The sequence below is a fragment of the Caretta caretta genome, chromosome 3 (genome assembly GCF_965140235.1).
Source record: "Caretta caretta isolate rCarCar2 chromosome 3, rCarCar1.hap1, whole genome shotgun sequence".
NCBI classification, from domain to species: domain Eukaryota; kingdom Metazoa; phylum Chordata; order Testudines; family Cheloniidae; genus Caretta; species Caretta caretta.
The window spans coordinates 186126147-186148253 of record NC_134208.1 but is presented as its reverse complement, the minus strand read 5'-3'; the positions used below and the strand labels follow the sequence as shown (position 1 = coordinate 186148253).

General features: G+C 41.8%; 1 protein-coding gene across 9 annotated transcripts in view; it reads right to left on the bottom strand.

Moving 5' to 3' along the window:
• The window catches only part of EML6 (EMAP like 6), a 298929-nt gene that overhangs the window by 126434 nt on the left and 150388 nt on the right, over nt 1-22107 (bottom strand). For all 9 annotated transcript variants that reach the window (XR_012667789.1, XM_048842340.2, XM_048842341.2 and 6 more), the window contains 5 exons: nt 8831-8924; nt 4410-4510; nt 2415-2617; nt 1257-1368; nt 412-539 (listed from right to left, as the gene is read on the bottom strand). Coding sequence is in view for 8 of the 9 variants with exons in the window: in XM_048842340.2 (XP_048698297.1) it covers nt 412-539; nt 1257-1368; nt 2415-2617; nt 4410-4510; nt 8831-8924 (638 nt within the window). In the remaining variant the exon portion in view is untranslated. The remainder of the gene's footprint in view (nt 1-411; nt 540-1256; nt 1369-2414; nt 2618-4409; nt 4511-8830; nt 8925-22107) is intronic.

Here is a 22107-nt window from a genome sequence, read left to right as displayed (position 1 = left end):
TATGATTTTAGCATAAATAAACTGAACCACAACTATCAAAATAAAATGAACAAATTACATTTTGTGTTGCAAAAGCCCTCCTTTTTAGTTTTTATTGTTTTTATATATATTTCCATAGGTCCTAATCCAGCTCCCACTAAAGTAAATGAAAAGACTCAATAGTACTCAATGTTAATGGGCTCTTACTTGTTTTTTCCCCCTCAAAAATTAGAAATTCACAACAGGTCTCCAACTCATCAGTATGAATCAGCAAGGTCCTACTGTACACTAGTTTCTGAATGCACAGTGACAGGGAGGGATGGCGAATAACTGAACAAGAGTATTAAAGAAAACAAAAAGAGAGCAATTGGGGAAATCTTAGGAATTCTTGCATTCTTATAAACTTTTTGATGAAGAATATTAGTATTGTACCTGAACAAGCAGAGTCATGGGGCCACTTTTATCAATTTCAAGTATCTCTCCATTTCTGGTCCCCACTAGTATATGCCCATGTCCTAAGGTGATGGCACGAATGGAGGGATTATCTTCCAAAAGTAAACCTGAAAGATTAAAAAATGTGATTTAAACTTCTTATTTGCAAAATCAAAGAAAGGTCTCGGTTAGTATTGTACCTTACATTATCTACGAGCAGAATCTATTTAGGATTGTCACAACATAATATGTAAGATATACTTGTTTGGCAAGCAGTTCACTGACCTGTGGATTTATGTAATAGTTGGGAATGGGGGTGGGGTTGAGAAAGATACTTTTCAGAGGAACAGCCGTGTTAGTCTGTATTCGCAAAAAGAAAAGGAGTACTTGTGGCACCTTAGCGACTAACCAATTTATTTGAGCATGAGCTTTCGTGAGCTGCTCACGAAAGCTCATGCTCAAATAAATTGGTTAGTCTCTAAGGTGCCACAAGTACTCCTTTTCTTTTTGAGAAAGATACTGTGTCTGAAATACCATAATTCACAGGGTTCTTTAAATTTACAGAGAATCTGCTTCTACTCAGAAATCTGGCCATGTAGAGGGGGCACTTGAAAAGCTAGTTATTTAACATGGAGAATGCATTTTGAAATGGTTGGAAAAACAAGTTGGTGACACTTTTTTTTTAAAAGCTGTTACTTATCCAAAACTAATGCCAAATGTCAGGAGAATGAGGGAAGAATTTAATTGGCCAACTGGTTGTTTTGGTAAGATTTTGACACTTTTTCATGCCATTTTACCAACCCTCATGCATATATCCTTTATCAATATATTCTGAAAAATAATACCTTTAGAGCTAGAGGATAATGCTGCTCTTTTAATAGCATATGTCTTCAGGCACCTCTCAAACATATCATCCCAGAGTGCCACAACTCCATCTTTTCCACCTGTTACAAAACCCTGCACAAACACAGTTTGAAAAATGTATTTAAATACCAATGTTCTACATTAAAATGTTAATTCATAAAATATGTCCATATTGATCAAGTTACAGTACAACTTCTTCTTTGTCTGTTTTGCATAGGAGTCTCACCCAAAATCTGTAGTCAAATTACAGATGTCCTGCACATAGGTATTAAAGGAGCAGAGAGCACCTTCCTTAGAGCCCAGTCCTACAAACATTTACAATTATAATTCCTAGGATCAAACTGTTTACTCAGATAAGCATATGCAACTCCCACAGACTTCAAGTTGTCGGTTAATATCTGGGGGCACAATTTAGACCCCAGCCTTAACTATACTTTAAAAAAATATGTTTATGTGGTAGAAATTAAAATATAATTTGCCACATTTTCATGTAAGGATTTACTAATGACACTACAAAAAAGAATAAATAGTTTTGCCAGTTATTCAAAGTATCTTGAAAACAATATCATCCTTGCATGTTGGAAGTTTTTCTTGTCTCTGTGATATTCTAATGAAAAAGGCATTAGTGCGATCATGGAGGCTCCCAATACATGAACAGCTTCATCATAAAAACAGGTTTTGTGGCGGTGATGGAGTATTAAAAATATTCTTTGTTACGCTGCATGCCTCCAAAGACATGGAAATGAAAGAAATGTGTACATAGTGAATGTGGATTCTGTATATTTCAGAATTCCAGTATTTTGGCTCAGCTTAGAACGTTACTGATCATAGATCAATACATTAAATATTGGCAAAGAAGCATATCACCACAAAACATTGCAGCTCATTATTGTCAATTACATTTTGTGTTTTAGCCACATTCCATTTTATCTATGGAAATCTGTTTTGCTGATACAGAAGCCATGTTTTTTAAAGCACATCCATTGTTTTCACTAACAAAACACAATGTACTGATGTACTTCTGCACAAAACCACAGGTGTCTTTTTTAGAATATACCCTTCCTGTCTATGCACTTTCAAAATCCTCAATTGTTATGAAAATAATGAACAGAAAACAGACTACATGAGAAGATGAATACCTTATCCAATGCATGCATAGCAAATACTGGTCCATCATGGGCTTTCACTGTCTTAAGTAACAGAATATCTTTCCAGATGTAAATGTCTCCAGTAGCAGCTCCAGAGAAAACCAGATCTTCTATTCGCCCATAAGAAATATTCATCATAGTTTCCAGTTTCCCAATATTTCCAAAGGTCCCTCGTTTGGATGTAAAACCTCCTCCTGTAATGTGAACAACATTAAATCTCACTACATTTTCCATTTGTATCCTCAGTGCTCTGAAGGACAAAAATTCTGTCCCCAAAACTTGCTGTGAATGTGAAATACTAAGCAGGCAATAATAATGTTGGGCTTTCAATGCACAGCAAGACAGTAGAATGTGGGAAATTCATGTAGTGCTACTATACCCCCGCAACTGTGTGCAGAGTTTTCTTCTATCTTGGGCAGAGATCAGACAGAGAAAGTAAGGGCCTGGTTGGTGAATTAATTGCTCCACAAATCCACCTGCCAAATCTCCTTTTCCCCTGTGGAGGTGGGCACGATAATGCAGAAGCTATGTATAGTATGAAGGTTGTAGAAGTGGGCATGGAGCAGTTCTGCAGACTGAGTGGAAGGATTCTGTCCTCACTTGACTGCCAGAGAACCATAGTGTGCCAAAACCATTTCCTTGGTACAGAGGTCACAGCTTGGGCCTAAGAGCACAAAGAATGAATGATCCTAGACAAAAATATAAATACAATATGTACTAGGATAATAAGGAAATAATATAGAATTTGATTAATTTGCTTCAGTTTACACATATAGGCCCAGATTCAGATACTTTTACAATGAGGAGTAGCTTATTCTACAATAAATCTCATTTATTCCAATGAGTCTATCCATGGAGAAAGGTGCTATTTCTGGTGAATACATATACCAGACTTTGTCCAGTAATACTGCATGTGCTTTTATTTAATTACAGTAATAACGAAATATAATAAAATCTTGTCTTCTTTAATCTGTTGGTACCTGAGCCATTTTGGCTTTATAAACCAGCATGGCCTCTTGTAAGCTATGTCATTCTGAGTTAGCTTCAGTTCTAGTTTTAGCTATCCTTATGCTGCCTGTCTTTATTGATCTTAACAGAGCCAAGGCTTAATCCAAAATTACTTTACACAGTACTTCATGAGTATGAGAGTAATAGCCCTGGAGAGCAGGTTAGCCAAAATCCTTACTCAAAAATCAAGTCTACATGTTTGCTCTCTCTCCTAACTTTGATAGGACAGTCAAGAAGAATGGTCACTACCAGTCTGCAAGACTTGCTTAATAGTTTGAAGAGTATAAAAAATGTTCTTACTGAATGTAACCTGGTAAAAATCCTGTGTGTGTTTCATACATAGTCATGATACTGTGTTACTATGAATGACAATATCATGACATGGCGATAGAAATTTTTTGGCCCATAGGATAAATGTAAACCATGATAACTTATGCAAAATAATTGGTCTCCATTTTTTTCCAGACAGTAGGTGTTTTGAGAACACTCACAAACCCAGCTGTTCAGTCTGGCAACTTGAGTCAAGGCTGCTATGTCTTTCTGATTTTTCTAAAGAAATTTCTATCTGGAAACCATGAGGATTACAGAAGTGTTACAATGGTAGCTGGAATTCAAACACTACCATTTTTAGCAGTCCAGCTTGAGGTCATTAAGACTCATAACTACCAGCTGGCTTCCCTGTAGGAAAGGTCACACCTCTTGTCTCTGCATCTGGCCAAGTGGTTCAGCCAAGTCACAGGAATGCATCTTTTCTGAGAGCCAAAGAAGCATGCTCAGTGGAGTCTCTTTAGCATTATTATTAAAGTTAATATGGCTATTAGTTGGAGATGTCTTCCAAAGAAAAGGGCAGGAACACGGTGTCATTTACAGATCCAGAAGTAGGTTCTGCAATTTTATTGTATTTTGATTACTAGAAACTTCAGATAGACTGAGACTCCTGATATACAAATGCATTAAAATATTAACCCAGTACAGTACCTGCTTGTTGCCAAAATTTGATATGTTTCATCCCAACTGTGACTAGTTTGTCTACATGATGTGGATTACACTTCACTACAAATATTTTTTCTTTTTGGCCCCTGCAATAAACAAACACATGATAAAAAAAAGACTGAACATATTTCAATAAATAATTTTATACATTTTTGAATGTTTTACAACTTTCTACAAAGCAACTTCAAACGAGTAACATTTTGGATAAAAAGGTTACTTACCCATATGGTACCTCATGTTCTTGGAGATGTGTAGTTTGAATATATATTCCACAGCTGGTGAGTGCACATTTAGTGAGAATGCATCAGAGAATTTTCTAGTCAGCAGTATCCACTGGGATGGTGCATGCAACCTTCCTCTCCTCATGCATTCCAGCAAACTTGAAGTCACCCCACCACACCTAGTTCCTTCACTACTGGGAGAGCCCATGACATCAGACTGATGGAGACATCCTAAGATGACTTTCAGTAACCTCTCTGTCATGAGTGGGAGAAGACTGAGAACTGGTCAGTTGGTGGGTAGATAGTTAAAACAGCTGCCAGATGAACCCACAGCAAGCTTTGCAAGAGCCCAGAGTGTTTCAGGTGCCACAGGTACTGTTGCAGGGTTGTCTATCCAATCAGCAGGCCTCATAATCAGGCCCTGCTGCTTTAGAGTCTCTTTCAGTTCAATGTGTTAGGGACCCCCTGAACAGGATTCAGCTTGGTCAGTTTTCTTAAGAACATAAGCATGGCCACACTGGGTCAGACCAATGGTTCATCTAGCCCAGTATCCTGTCTTCTGAGAGTGGTGAATGCCAGGTGCTTCAGAGGGAGTGAACAGAACAGGTAATCATCAAATGATCCATCTCCTGTGCCCATTCCTAGTATCTGGCTAACAGAGTGTGACGGTGCACTCCATATGATGTTATGAAAATGTGCTAATGAGTGTGAATATAATGTAACTGGAATATGCTTCATGCAAAAGGTCTCTTGTAAGGTATCATTACAAAGCTTATAACCTACTCAGTGTGTTCATCCTATTTGTATAAATGTATCATTCTTGTATCTGAAACTAGAAATATGAAATATAACTCTGAGGTCCTATTGTAATTATGTAAAGTCAGAGCCATTAATGGTGGCTTGGAATCTTGATGGCTCCCATTAACCAGGACAATTGGTTGTAGATGGCTCTGTTTATTTGTAAAACTTCCTGTACACCTGTGTGCTGGCAAGTGCGTGATGAAGTCTTACAGTGACATGTGATCATGTCACCTGAACTGGAATCCATCTTTAACCTGGTGCTTTTCCATTTAGAAGGTGGGGTTTGAACCCAGAGAGGGACAAAGGATTCCTGCCTTGTGCAAAAGGTATATAAGGGGGTGGAACAGAACAAAGGGGGCTGCAGTCATGAGAAATCCCCTAGCTACCACCTGAGCTGGAACAAGGACTGTACCAAGGGAAAGGATTGGGCCCAGACTACAAAGGCATCCAGTCTGTGAAAGAAGCTTATTGGAACATCTCTGAGGGTGAGATTTACCTGCATTTAGTTTTTTACTGTATTAGGCTTACACTTGTGTGTTTTATTTTATTTTGCTTGGTAATTCACTTTGTTCTGTCTGTTATTACTTGGAACTACTTAAATCCTACTTTTTATATTTAATAAAATCACTTTTTACTTATTAATTAACCCAGAGTAAGCATTAATACCTGGGGAGGAGGGGGGAAACAGCTGTGCATATCTCTCTATTAGTGTTATAGAGGGCGAACAATTTATGAGTTTACAGATTCATTTCGGGTTTGGACCCCATTGGGAGCTGGATATCTGAGTTCTGGAGACAGGAGCACTTCTAAAGGTACTGAAATCCCAAAATGGCAGGGAAAACAGGCTCAGAGGTATGATAATCTAATCTGACCTCCTCCATAATACAAGCCAAAGAATGTCACCCAATAATTTCTGCAGCAAATCCACAACGTGTTTGAACTACATACAGCATGTCTTTCAGAAAGATAGCCAGTCTTGAATTAAGGTCTACGTGACTGAGAATCCTCCACATCCCTGAATAAGTTGTGCCAATGTTTAATTAACCTTGCTTTAAAAAGTTGGCACCTCAGTAATCTGAATTTGGCTAGCTTTAACTTCTCATCATTGGATCTCATTATGCATTTTTCTGCCAGAATGAGGGTTGGTAGAATGTAGCTGTAACAGGGTGACTTGCCTTTGGGCTGAGGGCCAAGCCAACCCTGATTACAGAATGAGCCCCACCTTCAGGGAATGAGACAGTTTCTGATAAAGAGCAGAAGGTGGCTGCAGTAAAGAAGGAAGATTAGGAGACTGTAGAGAGTGAGAAAGGCTCCTGCATAGAAGATCCTACATAGAAGACCCTGAGTCCAGAGGAATTGCTCCAGCTAGGAAGGGTTGAGCATAGCCTGCTAAGGCAAGAAGGACTCTGACCAGAGTGGGGGCGTTTGGGCTTAATCAGACTGGAGGAAAGACTTTGTTTTTAACTTTGAACTTTAAGTTACTAAATCAGATCCTAAGGAGAGCTGTAATGACTGGACTGGGAAAACCCTGCATGGAGTTTATTTGGGGATGCAAGAAGGGAGGTGAGGCACTGTATGAAGGGCTGCCCTAGGACCATGAGGAGGTGCTATGAGGCAGTCACTCCTCTACAGTATCCTACAATATGGGAAACAGACTATAGCAAAGTGGTAAATAAGTCAGAAAGTGTAGGTGGAACAATTGACTTTGAGTCTAGTTAAGGCTTAGAGCAAGGAAATAGGCAACAAAAGTCAATTCAATTAGGCAGAGATGTAAAGGATGTATAAAGAGACAGATAAGTAGGAATTTTAAAATATTTAAATAAATGTGGCAAGGCGGACTAGGAAATGTGAGATAAAATGATACAAAGTAAAAGAATAATTAGAAGGACAAAAACTAAAATTATATTTCAGAGGATAGTTTAACTAGCAGCAGATAAGTCTTCAAGCCAGTTCTCAGGCAATTACAGTTACAGTTGTTTGAGTTCTGGGATCTTCTATGTTCAGTTTTGGACCTGTGCAAAAAAAGTAATGCTAGATGGGCACTAATGCTAATTTCTAAATTCAATGTGTTGTCAATCATCAAGGGTAGAAACTGATACTTTATATTATTAGTATTTTAAAATGGGGATTCTCAGCTTTCTAGAATGACCATGTAATTTGTTCTAGATAGGTCCAAAATATCAGACCTTAAAAAAAGTCATATAATTCTGATGACCCTTTTGATTTTAACAACCATTCTCTGGTGAACCATTAGAGACAGAAACAATTTCTGTATACCCCGGTGAGTAACTTGGCATCCCAACTTTCATATGGTATGGAACGCATTTCTCAAACCTTTTCAGGTGGGCTACCCCTTATTCAAAGTAAAAAAAATGTCATGAACCCTTTACATTTGCTATATAAGTAAGAGTAAAAGATGTATTAAAGAAATAATTTGTGTATTATGAGAAGCTGACAGAGAATACTTCCTTGAAGAGTGTAGGGAGAGAGAGAGGGAGCAAGATTTTCTCTCTTTCTTTAAAAGCGGCAAAGAGTCCTGTGGCATCTTATAGACTAACAGATGTATTGGAGCATAAGCTTTCGTTGGTGAATGCCCACTTCATCAGACTCTCTTTCTTTAGTTTGTTATAAATTTTTAACATTTGTCTGAATCTTGCTACGAACAAAACTATTTTAATAAAAAGAAACAATTGCTATTCCATATTTTAAAATAAAAAAATCTATCAGAAATATGACCTGCAGACCAATTCTATTCATACTATCTGTTTCAAGCAAAAGTTTCTTAACCACTGCTGTTAGCAGCTAAGCTTCCTGTTAGTGACTCAAAGGGACAAATACTGCAGAAACTACTGATTCAGCAGGGAGACAGGTGACCTGGCAGTACCAATAGGCCTGGAAAAATCTGTTTATATTAGAGGACCCACCTCCCCTTATTTGATATAAAGCAGTATATGTACATCGAGAGGGAATCTTCAATCCAGAATACTATTCATCATATAAGGAAAAATATACAATTTTTGACTTAAATGATTTTGACAATCCTGGGTCAAGGGATGAAAGAATGAAAAAAAAAATGTTACATGAGCCCTATAAAGGGTTATTCTTTTTTATTAAGATTCCAATGCAGCAATCTTCCCAGAAAGGATAGGGAGTTCCCAGTAGAAACAGTTTACAGAATTTTCCAATTTTAAACTATATATCCTAATGTTTTTTACCTAGATATATTCTTCTGAAACATTACTCTGTTTTCAGAGAGATGTGATATTTTTTATTCCAAACAATATCTTAAAATTTTTAGTTAATATTATACAGAACAATGTAAAATGGTGATCGGAATAGGCAGTGATCATCGCAGTGCATGTTTCCACTTGGAAATATTCTTACCTTGTTGTAGCTATCTTTTCTCCTTTTTTCCAATCCCAAAATACAATGGTGTGATTATCATCTAACCCAATAGATGCCAAAAACTTCCCATCAGCTGTACAAAAATAATATACAATATCAAAGGTGATATTTCATTAACAGCTTGTACAACACAACAAATATACTGCAAATTGAATTTCAAAGCAGTCATAACAAAATGGAATGTTTTACGGTGGGCAACAAATACATAGTCAAGTACAAGTAGGGTTTGAAGGGTTTCTTCAGGTATGTTGGCAACAAGAAGAAAGCCAAGGAAAGTGTGGACCCTTACTGAATGAGGGAGGCAACCTAGTGACAGAGGATGTGGAAAAAGCTAATGTACTCAATGCTTTTTTTGCCTCTGTCTTCACTAACAAGGTCAGCTCCCAGACTGCTGCGCTGGGCATCACAAAATGGGGAAGAGATGGCCAGCCCTCTGTGGAGATCGAGGTGGTTAGGGACTATTTAGAAAAGATGGATGTGCACAAGTCCATGGGGCCGGACGAGTTGCATCCGAGAGTGCTGAAGGAATTGGCGGCTGTGATTGCAGAGCCATTGGCCATTATCTTCGAAAACTCGTGGCGAACCGGGGAAGTCCCAGATGACTGGAAAAAGGCTAATGTAGTGCCAATCTTTAAAAAAGGGAAGAAGGAGGATCCTGGGAACTACAGGCCAGTCAGCCTCACCTCAGTCCCTGGAAAAATCATGGAGCAGGTCCTCAAAGAATCAATCCTGATGCACTTGCATGAGAGGAAAGTGATCAGGAACAGCCAGCATGGATTCACCAAGGGAAGGTCATGCCTGACTAATCTAATCGCCTTTTATGATGAGATTACTGGTTCTGTGGATGAAGGGAAAGCAGTGGATGTATTGTTTCTTGACTTTAGCAAAGCTTTTGACACGGTCTCCCACAGTATTCTTGTCAGCAAGTTAAGGAAGTATGGGCTGGATGAATGCACTATAAGGTGGGTAGAAAGCTGGCTAGATTGTCGGGCTCAACGGGTAGTGATCAATGGCTCCATGTCTAGTTGGCAGCCGGTATCAAGTGGAGTGCCCCAAGGGTCGGTCCTGGGGCCGGTTTTGTTCAATATCTTCATAAATGATCTGGAGGATGGTGTGGATTGCACTCTCAGCAAATTTGCGGATGATACTAAACTGGGAGGAGTGGTAGATACGCTGGAGGGGAGGGATAGGATACACAGGGACCTAGAAAAATTGGAGGATTGGGCCAAAAGAAATCTGATGAGGTTCAATAAGGATAAGTGCAGGGTCCTGCACTTAGGATGGAAGAATCCAATGCACAGCTACAGACTAGGGACCGAATGGCTAGGCAGCAGTTCTGCGGAAAAGGACCTAGGGGTGACAGTGGATGAGAAGCTGGATATGAGTCAGCAGTGTGCCCTTGTTGCCAAGAAGGCCAATGGCATTTTGGGATGTATAAGTAGGGGCATAGCGAGCAGATCGAGGGACGTGATCGTTCCCCTCTATTCGACATTGATGAGGCCTCATCTGGAGTACTGTGTCCAGTTTTGGGCCCCACACTACAAGAAGGATGTGGATAAATTGGAGAGAGTCCAGCGAAGGGCAACAAAAATGATTAGGGGTCTAGAACACATGACTTATGAGGAGAGGCTGAGGGAGCTGGGATTGTTTAGCCTGCAGAAGAGAAGAATGAGGGGGGATTTGATAGCTGCTTTCAGCTACCTGAAAGGGGGTTCCAAAGAGGATGGCTCTAGACTGTTCTCAATGGTAGCAGATGACAGAACGAGGAGTAATGGTCTCAAGTTGCAGTGGGGGAGGTTTAGATTGGATATTAGGAAAAACTTTTTCACTAAGAGGGTGGTGAAACACTGGAATGCGTTACCTAGGGAGGTGGTAGAATCTCCTTCCTTAGAGGTTTTTAAGGTCAGGCTTGACAAAGCCCTGGCTGGGATGATTTAACTGGGAATTGGTCCTGCTTCGAGCAGGGGGTTGGACTAGATGACCTTCAGGGGTCCCTTCCAACCCTGAGATTCTATGATTCTATGATTCTATACTTTTACAGTTCTTGATCCTCTGACTTGAAACAAAAGGCCTTGAACGCAGCAGAATGGTACAGTTGTATTGTGCCGGGTTGAGGTTAAGATTTGAGAAATGTGCAAGGGTCCATACAGCTATATGGAGAAACCATTCACTCTACCACGGAGAGTAGGTTTAAGAGCACACAGCTGCAAGTCTTGTGTGTAACTATTCGATCCATTAGCCAATTGACCACCATGAAAAGGGATATAGGAGGATATAGGAGGAAAGAATGGTTACTTACCCTGTAGTAACTGTGGTTTTTCAAGAGGTGTTGTCCATACAGATTCCACTCTCTCATTCATGTGAGATCAGATTATTTTTCAATAGCAATTCCACGGGGGCCATGCCTGAACCTGCATAACCTCACAACCGCCACAGCTGAGGGTATAAAGGAGCTTCAACTGCAATTCACTTCCTTCACCAGTAAGAATCCCATATAGACAGGACTCTGAATTAGTCCTTAGGGAAGAAGAGTAGGCCATGGAATTTTTATGGGTCAACATAGAATCATAGAATATCAGGGTTGGAAGGGACCTCAGGAGGTCATCTAGTTCAACCCCCTGCTCGAAGCAGGTCTAATCCCCAACTAAATCATCCCAGCCAGGGCTTTGTCAAGCCTGACCTTAAAAACCTCTAAGGAAGGAGATTCCACCATCTCCCTAGGTAACCCATTCCAGTGCTTCACCACCCTCCTAGTGAAAAAGTTTTTCCTAATATCCAATCTAAACCTCCCCCCTGCAACTTGAGACCATTACTCCTTGTTCTGTCATCTGCTACCACTAAGAACAGTCTAGATCCATCCTCTTTGGAACCCCCTTTCAGGTAGCTGAAAGCAGCTATCAAATCCCACCTCATTCTTCTCTTCCGCAGACTAAATAATCCCAGTTCCCTCAGCCTCTCCTCATCAATCATGTGCTCCAGCCCCCTAATCATTTTTGTTGCCCTCTGCTGGACTCTTTCCAATTTTTCCACATCCATGGAGTGTGGGGCCCAAAACTGGACACAGTACTCCAGATGAGGCCTCACCAATGCCGAATAGAAGGGAATGATCATGTCCCTCGATCTGCTTGCAATGTTCCTACTTATACAGCCCAAAATGCTGTTAGCCTTCTTGGTAACAAGGGCACACTATTGTCTCATATCCAGCTTCTCGTCCACTGTAACCCCTAGGTCCTTTTCCGCAGAACTGCTGCCTAGCCACTCGGTCCCTAGTCTGTAGCAGTGCATGGGATTCTTCCATCCTAAGTGCAGGACTCTGCACTTGTCCTTGTTGAACGTCATCAGATTTCTTTTGGTCCAATCCTCTAATTTGTCTAGGTTCCTCTGTATCTTATCCCTACCCTCCAGCATATCTACCACTCCTCCCAGTTTAGTGTAGTCTGCAAACACTTGCTGAGGGTGCAATCCACGCCATCTTCCAGATCATTAATGAAGATATTGAACAAAACCGGCTCCAGGACCGACCCTTGGGGCACTCCACGTGATACCGGCTATCAACTAGACATGGAGCCATTGATCATTACCCGTTAAGCCCAACAATCTAGCCAGCTTTCTGTCCACCTTATAGTCCATTCATCCAGCCCATACTTCTTTAACTTGCTGGCAAGAATACTGTGGGAGACCATATCAAAAGTTTTGCTAAAGTCAAGGAATAACATCCATGGCTTTCCCCTCATCCACAGAGCCAGTTATCTCATCATAGAAGGCAATTAAGTTAGTCAGGCATGACTTGCCCTTGGTGAATCTATGCTGACTGTTCCTGATGACTTTCCTCTCCTCTAAGTGCTTCAAAATTGATTCCTCGAGGACCTGCTCCATGATTTTTCCAGGGACTGTGGTGAGACTGACTGGCTTGTAGTTCCCCAGATCCTCCTTCTTCCCTTTTTTAAAGATGGGCACTACATTCACCTTTTTCCAGTCGTCAGGGACCTCTCCTGATTGCCGTGAGTTTTCAAAGATAACGGCCAATGGCTCTGCAATCTGCCAACTCCTTTAGCACCCACTGATGTAGTGCATCTGGCCCCAAGGACTTGTGCTCATCCAGCTTTTTTAAATAGTCCGGAACCACTTCTTTCTCCACAGAGGGCTGGTCACTTCCTCCCCATACTGTGCTGCCCAGTGCAGTAGTCTGGGAGCTGACCTTGTTCATGAAGACAGAGGTAAAAAAAGCAAAAACATATCTCGAAGAACCACAGTTACTGTAAAGTAACCATTCTTTCTTTGAATGATTGCCCATACAGCTTCCACTCTTGGTGACTGGCAAGCAGTTATCTCAAGCCTCAAGGTGGAAAGAGATGTCCTATTTAAAGAGCGACTGCAGGATTGCATTATCAGAGTTGGCTATCCAATCTGGAAGTCTGTACCAGGGTATAATGGGAAGTAAATGTATTAACAGAATTACAGGTTTCACCCTACATATTTCAGATATTAGTATATTACCCAAGCAAGCGGCAGAGACTGCCTGAGCCTTAGTGGACTGGGTTCTAATGTAACTGGGAGGATACTTCTTATCCATCTGATAGCAATTCTTAATATGATCTGAAATCCATTTAGATAACCTCTGCATGGAAATAGGTTACCCAGTAACCCTTTTTATGAAAGCCACAAACAGTCTGGGAGAGGATCTAAATGACTTCCAAAGAAAAGGATAAAGCCTCACCAAGTCTACGGTATGAAGTTTTGTTTTGCCTGGGGTGGAATGAGGTTTTGGGGGAAAACTGGTAGGCAGATATATATGACTGAGGTGAAAATCCAAGCCTACCTTAAGAAGGAACTTCGGGTACAGCCTAAGGTTGACCTTGTCTTTATGAAATATGGTGTAAAGTGGGACTTCCATAAAGGACTGACTTTCTGCCACTCTACTAACTGAAGTAGTAGCCATCAGAAAGGCCATTTTTATTGACAGGTAGTAAAGAAAGCAGGTTGCCAAGAGTACAAAGGGGGTTGGGTCCCATTAACTGAATGACAACTAAGTTGAATTCACAGGAAGAGGGAAGCTACCCAATAGATGGGAAGACATGAGTGAGACCCTTAAAAAATCTCCACATCAAGGGATGTGAAAATATAGTGTAACTCTGAACTGGAGGGTTATTTGCTGAGATCACTGTTAAATGTACCCTGATTGAACTAACGAAGTGTAGATTGCTTCAGGGTAAGTAAATAGTTCAAAAGAGTCAGGACTGAGGTTGTCAATGGCAAAAGCTGCTGCTGAACCACCATGATAGAAAATCTCCCCCATTTAGCCCTGTAGGTCATTCTGGTTGAAGGTTTTTCTGCTTTGTAACAAGATTTTTTTAATTCAGATGAGCAGCTCTTCTTTAATGAAGTCATTCAGCCACCACCTGGGTGGTCCTGCTGGAGCTGGGTGCAGGATCTGGCCTTAGTGGTGGGAAACTAAGTCAGAGAGAAGTCAGAAAGATAGATTCACCAGGATGGAGAACCAAAACTGCCAGGTCCATGCAGGGGCTACCATGATCACATGGCCTGCATTCTGTTGTAGTTTTCGAAGAACTCCGTGTATCATAGAAATCTGTGGGAAGGCACAGAATAGTCCTGGTGCCCATGAGAGAAGAAAAGCTTCTGTCAGCGAACCCAGGCTTGTGCCCCCTCTGGGCACAAATAGGGAAACCCACCTGAAGATGATGTCATGGAAGACTGAGTCGTTGAGGGACCATTTGTGATTCACTGAAAAATCCTTGCTGAATTGATCCACTAGTTGGTTTTGTAGCCCAAGTAGGTAGAGGGCTACTGGTGTAAAATGGTGAAGTATGCACCAGTTCCAAAGTTGTGTTGTCTCTTGACACATTGTGTGTTGGGGGAGAGAGGGAGAAATGTGTCCCCTCCCTGACCATGTTTGTCAATACAGTACATTGCAGTGATGTTGTCTGTCAGCATTTGAATGGTGAGGCCTTAGGGAAGGGGTAAAAAGGCTTTGCATGCCAACCATATGGCTCTGAGCTCCAGGACATTTATATGTAGCATGGCTTTCCATGGAGACCATAATAATTGAATCCTGACTTGTTCGAGGCAAGCTTCCCATGCTTCTGTGTAGGCATCCATCACCAAGGCCCAGGTAGGAAGAGGCACCAAGAAAGGAATTCCATTGCACAGCTGAAGTGGTTCTGTCCAGCAATTTAATGAGAATAGGACTTCTAGAGCAACTGTGACCAACAGGTTCATGCTGTGTCTGTTCGGTGGATAGGCTGATCTCAACTATCCTTGCAGAGGCTAAAGGCAAAGTATAGCATGCTGTGTAACAAAGGCACAAGATGCCATGTGTCACATGACTTTGAGGCACATCTCATTGGTGTTCTGGGAAATGTCCAAAATGCTCTGGCCTATCATCATTTGCAATTTAATACGGCACCAATGAACTGCATGGTCTGAGTCAGGGTCAAAATGGACTTTTCCTTGTTGACTTTTAGCCCCAGTGAGGTAAACAGATGGAGGATCTAATCCTAGTCAGTCCTAAGGTCAATTTTGTTCAACATCTTCATTAATGATCTGGATGATGGGATGGATTGCACCCTCAGCAAGTTCACGGATGACACTAAGCTGGGGGGTACTCTATCCAGATACGCTGGAGGCTAGGGATAGGGTCCAGAGTGACCTAGACTGATTGAAGAATTGGGCCAAAAGAAATCTGATGAGGTTCAACAAGGACAAGTGCAGAGTTCTGCACTTAGGATGGAAGAATCCCATGCAGTGCTACAGGCTGGGGATCAACTGGCTACACGGCAGTTCTGCAGAAAAGGACCTGGGGATTACAATGCATGAGAAGCTGGATATGGTCAACAGAGTGCCCTTGTTGCCAAGAAAGCTAATGGTATATTGGGCTGCATTAGTAGGAGCATTGCCAGCAGATCAAGGGAAGTGATTTATTCCCCTCTATTCGGCACTGGTGAGACCACATCTGGAGCATTGCACCCAGTTTTGGGCCCTCCACTACAGAAAAGATGTGGACAAATTGGAGAGAGTCCAGCAGAGGGTAACAAAAATTATTAGGGGGCTGCGGCACATGACTTATGAGGAGAGGCTAAGGAAACCGGGCTTATTTAGTCTACAGAAAATAAGAGTGAGGGGGGATTTGACAGCAGCCTTCAACTACTTGAAGGGGGGTTCCAAAGAGGATGGAGCTCGGCTGTTCTTATTGGTGGCAGATGACAGAACAGAACAGATGACAGAACAAGGAGCAATGGTCTCAAGTTGCAGTGGGGGAGGTCTAGGTTGGATATTAGGAAAAACTATTTCACTAGGAGGGTGGTGAAGCACTAGAATGGGTTACCTAGGGAGGTGGTGGAATCTCCATTCTTACTGGTTTTTAAGGCCCGGCTTGACAAAGCCCTACCTGGGATGATTTAGTTGGTGTTGGTCCTTATTTGAGCAGGGAGTTGGACTAGATGACTTCCTGAGGACTCTTCCAACCCTAATCTTCTATGATTCTAATAAATCTAGTCGGTTTCCTGCTGTAGGGATTTTCCCTGAACCACCAAGTCATCTACATAAGGATAAACCTGTATTCCTCACCTACAAAGATGTGCAGACAGGACTTCAGTGAAGACCTGAGAAGCTCCTGAGAACCCAAAAGACAGGACTCTGTATTGGTATTGAGATGCTCCTACCAGGAATCTCAGGTACTTTCTGTGAGCTGGGAAGATGGAGGTATGAAAGTAAGCATCTTGAAGGTTGAGAGCTATGAATCAGTCCAGAGGATCCAGGGAAGGTATTACGGAAGCTAGCTGATGACGCAGAATTAGAAATGATGAATAAACATGTTGAGACCGCAAAGATTGAGGATGGGTCTCCAACCCCCTTTCTTGTTTGGAAGTAGGAAGTAATGGGAATGAAAGCCCTTTCCTGTGAATTCTAAGGACACTTCTTCCATTGCTCTGAGTTGAAGCAGGGAGTCTACTCCCTATTTCAACGGTCTCTCATGAGACTTCACTGGATGTGAAGGCATGCAGAGCACAGCCATTGAAATAACAGGCACTGCTATTCAAAAATAATCCAATCTCAAATGCATGGGGACATGAGCACTGAGAGTGGAATCTGGGTGGACAATCACTTGAAGAAGAACATAGGTTTATGCAGCAGCGATTGTGAAACAGCTCAACTGCTGCTCTCTAAACATGGGTAAGAATTAATTCTCCCACTGTACTTGAAGAACTCCTAAGCACACATCTGGTTATCAAGCTGTATGCTAAGAATAGGATTTGTTTCCAAGTGAAGTATTGACTAGCAATAAAGAAATGTTTCTTTGTAAAAATTCTTTATTAATATCCCTGCTTTACATGCGGAACAGAACTCCACTTTAACTAACAAGTTGCAATTGGCATCGGAATAATTTGAGACTATGAATTTGTAGGCAGAATTTTCAGAGCAGGACACAATGAAGGATTCTGAAAAAATGTGTGTACCTGTTGTACTATATGCGAAAGGAAACAGACTTTTGTGCTGAAAAATCCAGTAACTGTTTGCAAAACAACATATCATTCCTAGTAACTCAGTTTTGTGGAACTAAGTACCTAAATACTGGGAGAGCTCCCACATCCATTATAACATTCTATTGTTCTGGATATTATTATATGTTTATGGTAGCACCCATAATATGCGAGGCATTTTCCGGACACATAAGAAGGGGTGATGCCTGCCTTGAAGAGTTCTTTGATGGACAAACAGCAAAGTAAACATACTTCAAGGAAGGGGAACTATAAAATGGATTTTCTATACAAATCAACTAGATTAATTATGGGTTGCAACAGAAATAGGTGTTTAAGAAGGACTTTAATGTGAACAGGTTGAGGCCTGGAGGATGAGCTCAGGAAGGCTGGACCATGCATAGCAGACCATGTGGAAGAAGGCACATAGGTGATTGTTAGAGCAACTAACTAATAGATAGATGAATGTGAGAACGGGAGCAGAGTAGAGGGCACTGTATATCTTGACAACGGGAAACCAATTGTCAAGGATCTCACACCTGTGTGGTTGTCAGCCATCACCTTAAGCCTCTCCCCTGCAAGCTGTATCTTACATGTACAGTCCATGTCTAGACTAGAAAAACAAGTTGTGTTTTAATATGTGTTAGCTATCATGTCTACGATATAAAGTACTTGTATGACCTCATTACAATAGTATCTGAGGACTTCACAGTCTTTTAAAATGTAGGTTTCAGAGTAGCAGCCATGTTAGTCTGTATTCACAAAAAGAAAAGGAGTACTAGTGGCATCTTAGAGACTAACCAATTTATTTGAGCATAAGCTTTTGTGAGCTACAGCTCATTTCATCGGATGCATCGAAAGCTTATGCTCAAATAAATTGGTTAGTCTCTATGGTGCCACTAGTACTCCTTTTCTTTTTAAAATGTATTTTTACCTCACAGCATCCATGTGAGGTAGGGTGTGTTAAGGTTCCTTGCTTAGCCTGGCTGCGGGTGACCATTCCCACCCTCTTGGCTAGTTTCACATGATTGGCCAAGTCTTTCCCCAACAGCATGGGGATGGGATAATCAACATAGACTGCAAAAGTCCACATTCCTGATCAGCCCTTGTACTGGACAGGCAACTTGGCTGTGGGCAAGTCAAAAGAGTTTGACTTGAAGGGTTGAATCATCACTTGGACCTCTGGGTTGATTAAATTGGGGTCCACTAAGGAAGCATGGATGGCTGACACTTGTGCTCCAGTGTCCCTCCATGCTGTAACCTTTTTCCTGCCCACACTTAAGAGTTTTCCTCTGCTTTGAGGGTATCTGGGAGGCATCTGGGCCTCAGGACATTTGGTGGGACCCTGGTGTAATGAACTGTAATCTGTTGGGGTTTTGGGGGCAGTTGGCCTTTACATGCCCCAGCTTGTTACATTTAAAACATCGTCCAGCTGACGGGTCACTGGGGCGAGGTGGGTTGCTGGAGAATGGTGTGGTGGGACGATAAGGTGTCTGGAGTGTTCCTTGGGGTGTAGTTGGGGCCTTGGGCTGCCCCCGGTAGTAGGGTGTAGTTTGAGGGTGTTCCTTCTGGTATCCGTTCAAACTGCGACCAGGGTTGTTCCTCTCTCCTCCCTCCACCTGTTTTGTTTTGTTTTGCCCTGCCTCTTTGGCAGTCTGGGACTGCTCGTATTGATCAGCATAAGAAGCAAGACTTCCTGCTGAGTCTATTTTCTTATCCCATAAACACTGTTTTATATCATCCTTGGACATATTCAGGAATTGCTCCTGTATCATTAAATTCCACATTTCTTCAAAGCTAGTTACATCCCGTTCTTTGAGCCATTTATCAAACAGATTTGTTATTTGGTTTACATAAGCCACATTACTTAGTCCAGATCCTCTTTTAAGGGCTTTAAATTTTACTCTGTAAGTTTTAGGTGTAACTTGAAATTGTTTTAAAATCAAATTCTTTAATTTATTATTGTCAGAAGCCTCATTAATAGGCATCTTGAATATGTCCAGAGCTTTTTCAGTCAATTTTGCGATGAATGTGGTCATCTTGTGAGCTTCAGGAATTTTATGGAGTGTGCACAGTCTCTCAAAGGTGAGAAAATATTCAGCAATATCACTGGATTCATCATACTGTGGACATAGTTGCTCCCATTTGTGGATTGCTGGGGAAGGATTGTTAGGGTTATTCGGTACATTCTGCTGAGCCTTTGCCTTCTCCATCTCCAGTGCATGCTTCCTCTCTTTTTCCTTCTCTTCCGTTTCTTTTTCCTTTGCCTTCATTTGTCTCCTGTGGGCAGCCTCCATTTCTTTTTCTTTTGCCTCCATCTTTCTGAGTTATACCCGTCTTTCATGTTCCTTTTGTTTTTCCTCAGCCTCAAAGCTGGCTAATTACAACTTCTGTTGAACAGTGCAGTCTGTCATCCTAACCTCTCTGTTTTTAACTAACTTTACACCCGAGAGTTAGAAAGAAAACAAAACAAAACAAAACAAAAAAACTGGCTTGTAAAATTTTGCTGTGCTAGAATCATAGAATCATAGAATCATAGAATATAAGGGTTGGAAGGGACCCCAGAAGGTCATCTAGTCCAACCCCCTGCTCAAAGCAGGACCAATTCCCAGTTAAATCATCCCAGCCAGGGCTTTGTCAAGCCTGACCTTAAAAACCTCTAAGGAAGGATTCAGAGGAACAGCCGTGTTAGTCTGTATTCGCAAAAAGAAAAGGAGTACTTGTGGCACCTTAGAGACTAACCAATTTATTTGAGCATGAGCTTTCGTGAGCCACAGCTCACTTCATCAGATGGATGAAGAAGGAAGGAGATTCTACCACCTCCCTAGGTAACGCATTCCAGTGTTTCACCACCCTCATAGTGAAAAAGTTTTTCCTAATATCCAATCTAAACCTCCCCCACTGCAGCTTGAGACCATTACTCCTCGTTCTGTCATCTGATACCATTGAGAACAGTCTAGAGCCATCCTCTTTGGAACCCCCTTTCAGGTAGTTGAAAACAGCTATCAAATCCCCCCTCATTCTTCTCTTCTGCAGGCTAAACAATCCCAGCTCCCTCAGCCTCTCCTCATAACTCATGTGTTCCAGACCCCTAATCATTTTTGTTGCCCTTCGCTGGACTCTCTCCAATTTATCCACATCCTTCTTGAAGTGTGGGGCCCAAAACTGGACACAGTACTCCAGATGAGGCCTCACCAATGTTGAATAGAGGGGAACGATCACGTCCCTCGATCTGCTCGCTATGCCCCTACTTATACATCCCAAAATGCCATTGGACTTCTTGGCAACAAGGGCACACTGCTGACTCATATCCAGCTTCTCGTCCACTGTCACCCCTAGGTCCTTTTCCGCAGAACTGCTGCCTAGCCATTCGGTCCCTAGTCTGTAGCTGTGCATTGGGTTCTTCCGTCCTAAGTGCAGGACCCTGCACTTATCCTTATTGAACCTCATCAGATTTCTTTTGGCCCAATCCTCCAATTTGTCTAGGTCCTTCTGTATCCTATCCCTCCCCTCCAGCATATCTACCACTCCTCCCAGTTTAGTATCATCCGCAAATTTGCTGAGAGTGCAATCCACACCATCCTCCAGATCATTTATGAAGATATTGAACAAAACCGGCCCCAGGACCGACCCTTGGGGCACTCCACTTGATACCGGCTGCCAACTAGACATGGAGCCATTGATCACTACCCGTTGAGCCCGACAATCTAGCCAGCTTTCTACCCACCTTGTAGTGCATTCATCCAGCCCATACTTCCTTAACTTGCTGACAAGAATACTGTGGGAGACCGTGTCAAAAGCTTTGCTAAAGTCAAGAAACAATACATCCACTGCTTTCCCTTCATCCACAGAACCAGTAATCTCATCATAGAAGGCGATTAGATTAGTCAGGCATGACCTTCCCTTGGTGAATCCATGCTGGCTGTTCCTGATCACTTTCCTCTCATGCAAGTGCTTCAGGATTGATTCTTTGAGGACCTGCTCCATGATTTTTCCAGGGACTGAAGTGAGGCTGACTGGCCTGTAGTTCCCAGGATCCTCCTTCTTCCCTTTTTTAAAGATTGGCACTACATTAGCCTTTTTTGCTATAACCTGATACCTTTTTTTCCTGATAGCTGTTCTCAGCCTACAGAAAAATCCTTTTGTTATGCCTGCTGCTCTGCCCCCCAGGCAGAGAGACAGAATCTACAGCTGCAATCACCTTTTACAAAACCTTTTAAAATCCTGTTGTGCTTCTGGTTCAAAATGATCTGAAAATGATCCCACCGCTCTGCCACCATGTCAAGGTTCCTTCCCCACTCTGAACTCTGGGGTACAGATGTGGGGACCCGCATGAAAGACCCCCTAAGCTTATTTCTACCAGCTTAGGTTAAAAACTTCCCCAAGGCACAAATCCTTTCCATGTCCTTGGGTGGTATTGCCACCACTACCAAGTGATTTAGACAAAGATTCAGGAAAAGGTCCCCTTGGAGTCCCTATTGCCCCAAAATATCCCCCCAAACCTCTTCAGCCGCTTTCCTGGGGAGGCTTGAGAATAATATCCTCACCAATTGGTACAATGTGAGCACAAACCAAACCCCTTGGTTTTAAGGGCACTGAAAATCAATCAGGTTCTTAAAAGAAGAACTTTATTTTAAAAAAAAAAGTAAAAGAATCACATCTGCAAAAATCAGGATGGAAGGTACTTTTTACAGTGTAATAAAAAGATTTAAAACACAGAGGATTCCCCTCTAGGCTCAACTTCAAAGTTACAAAGACAGG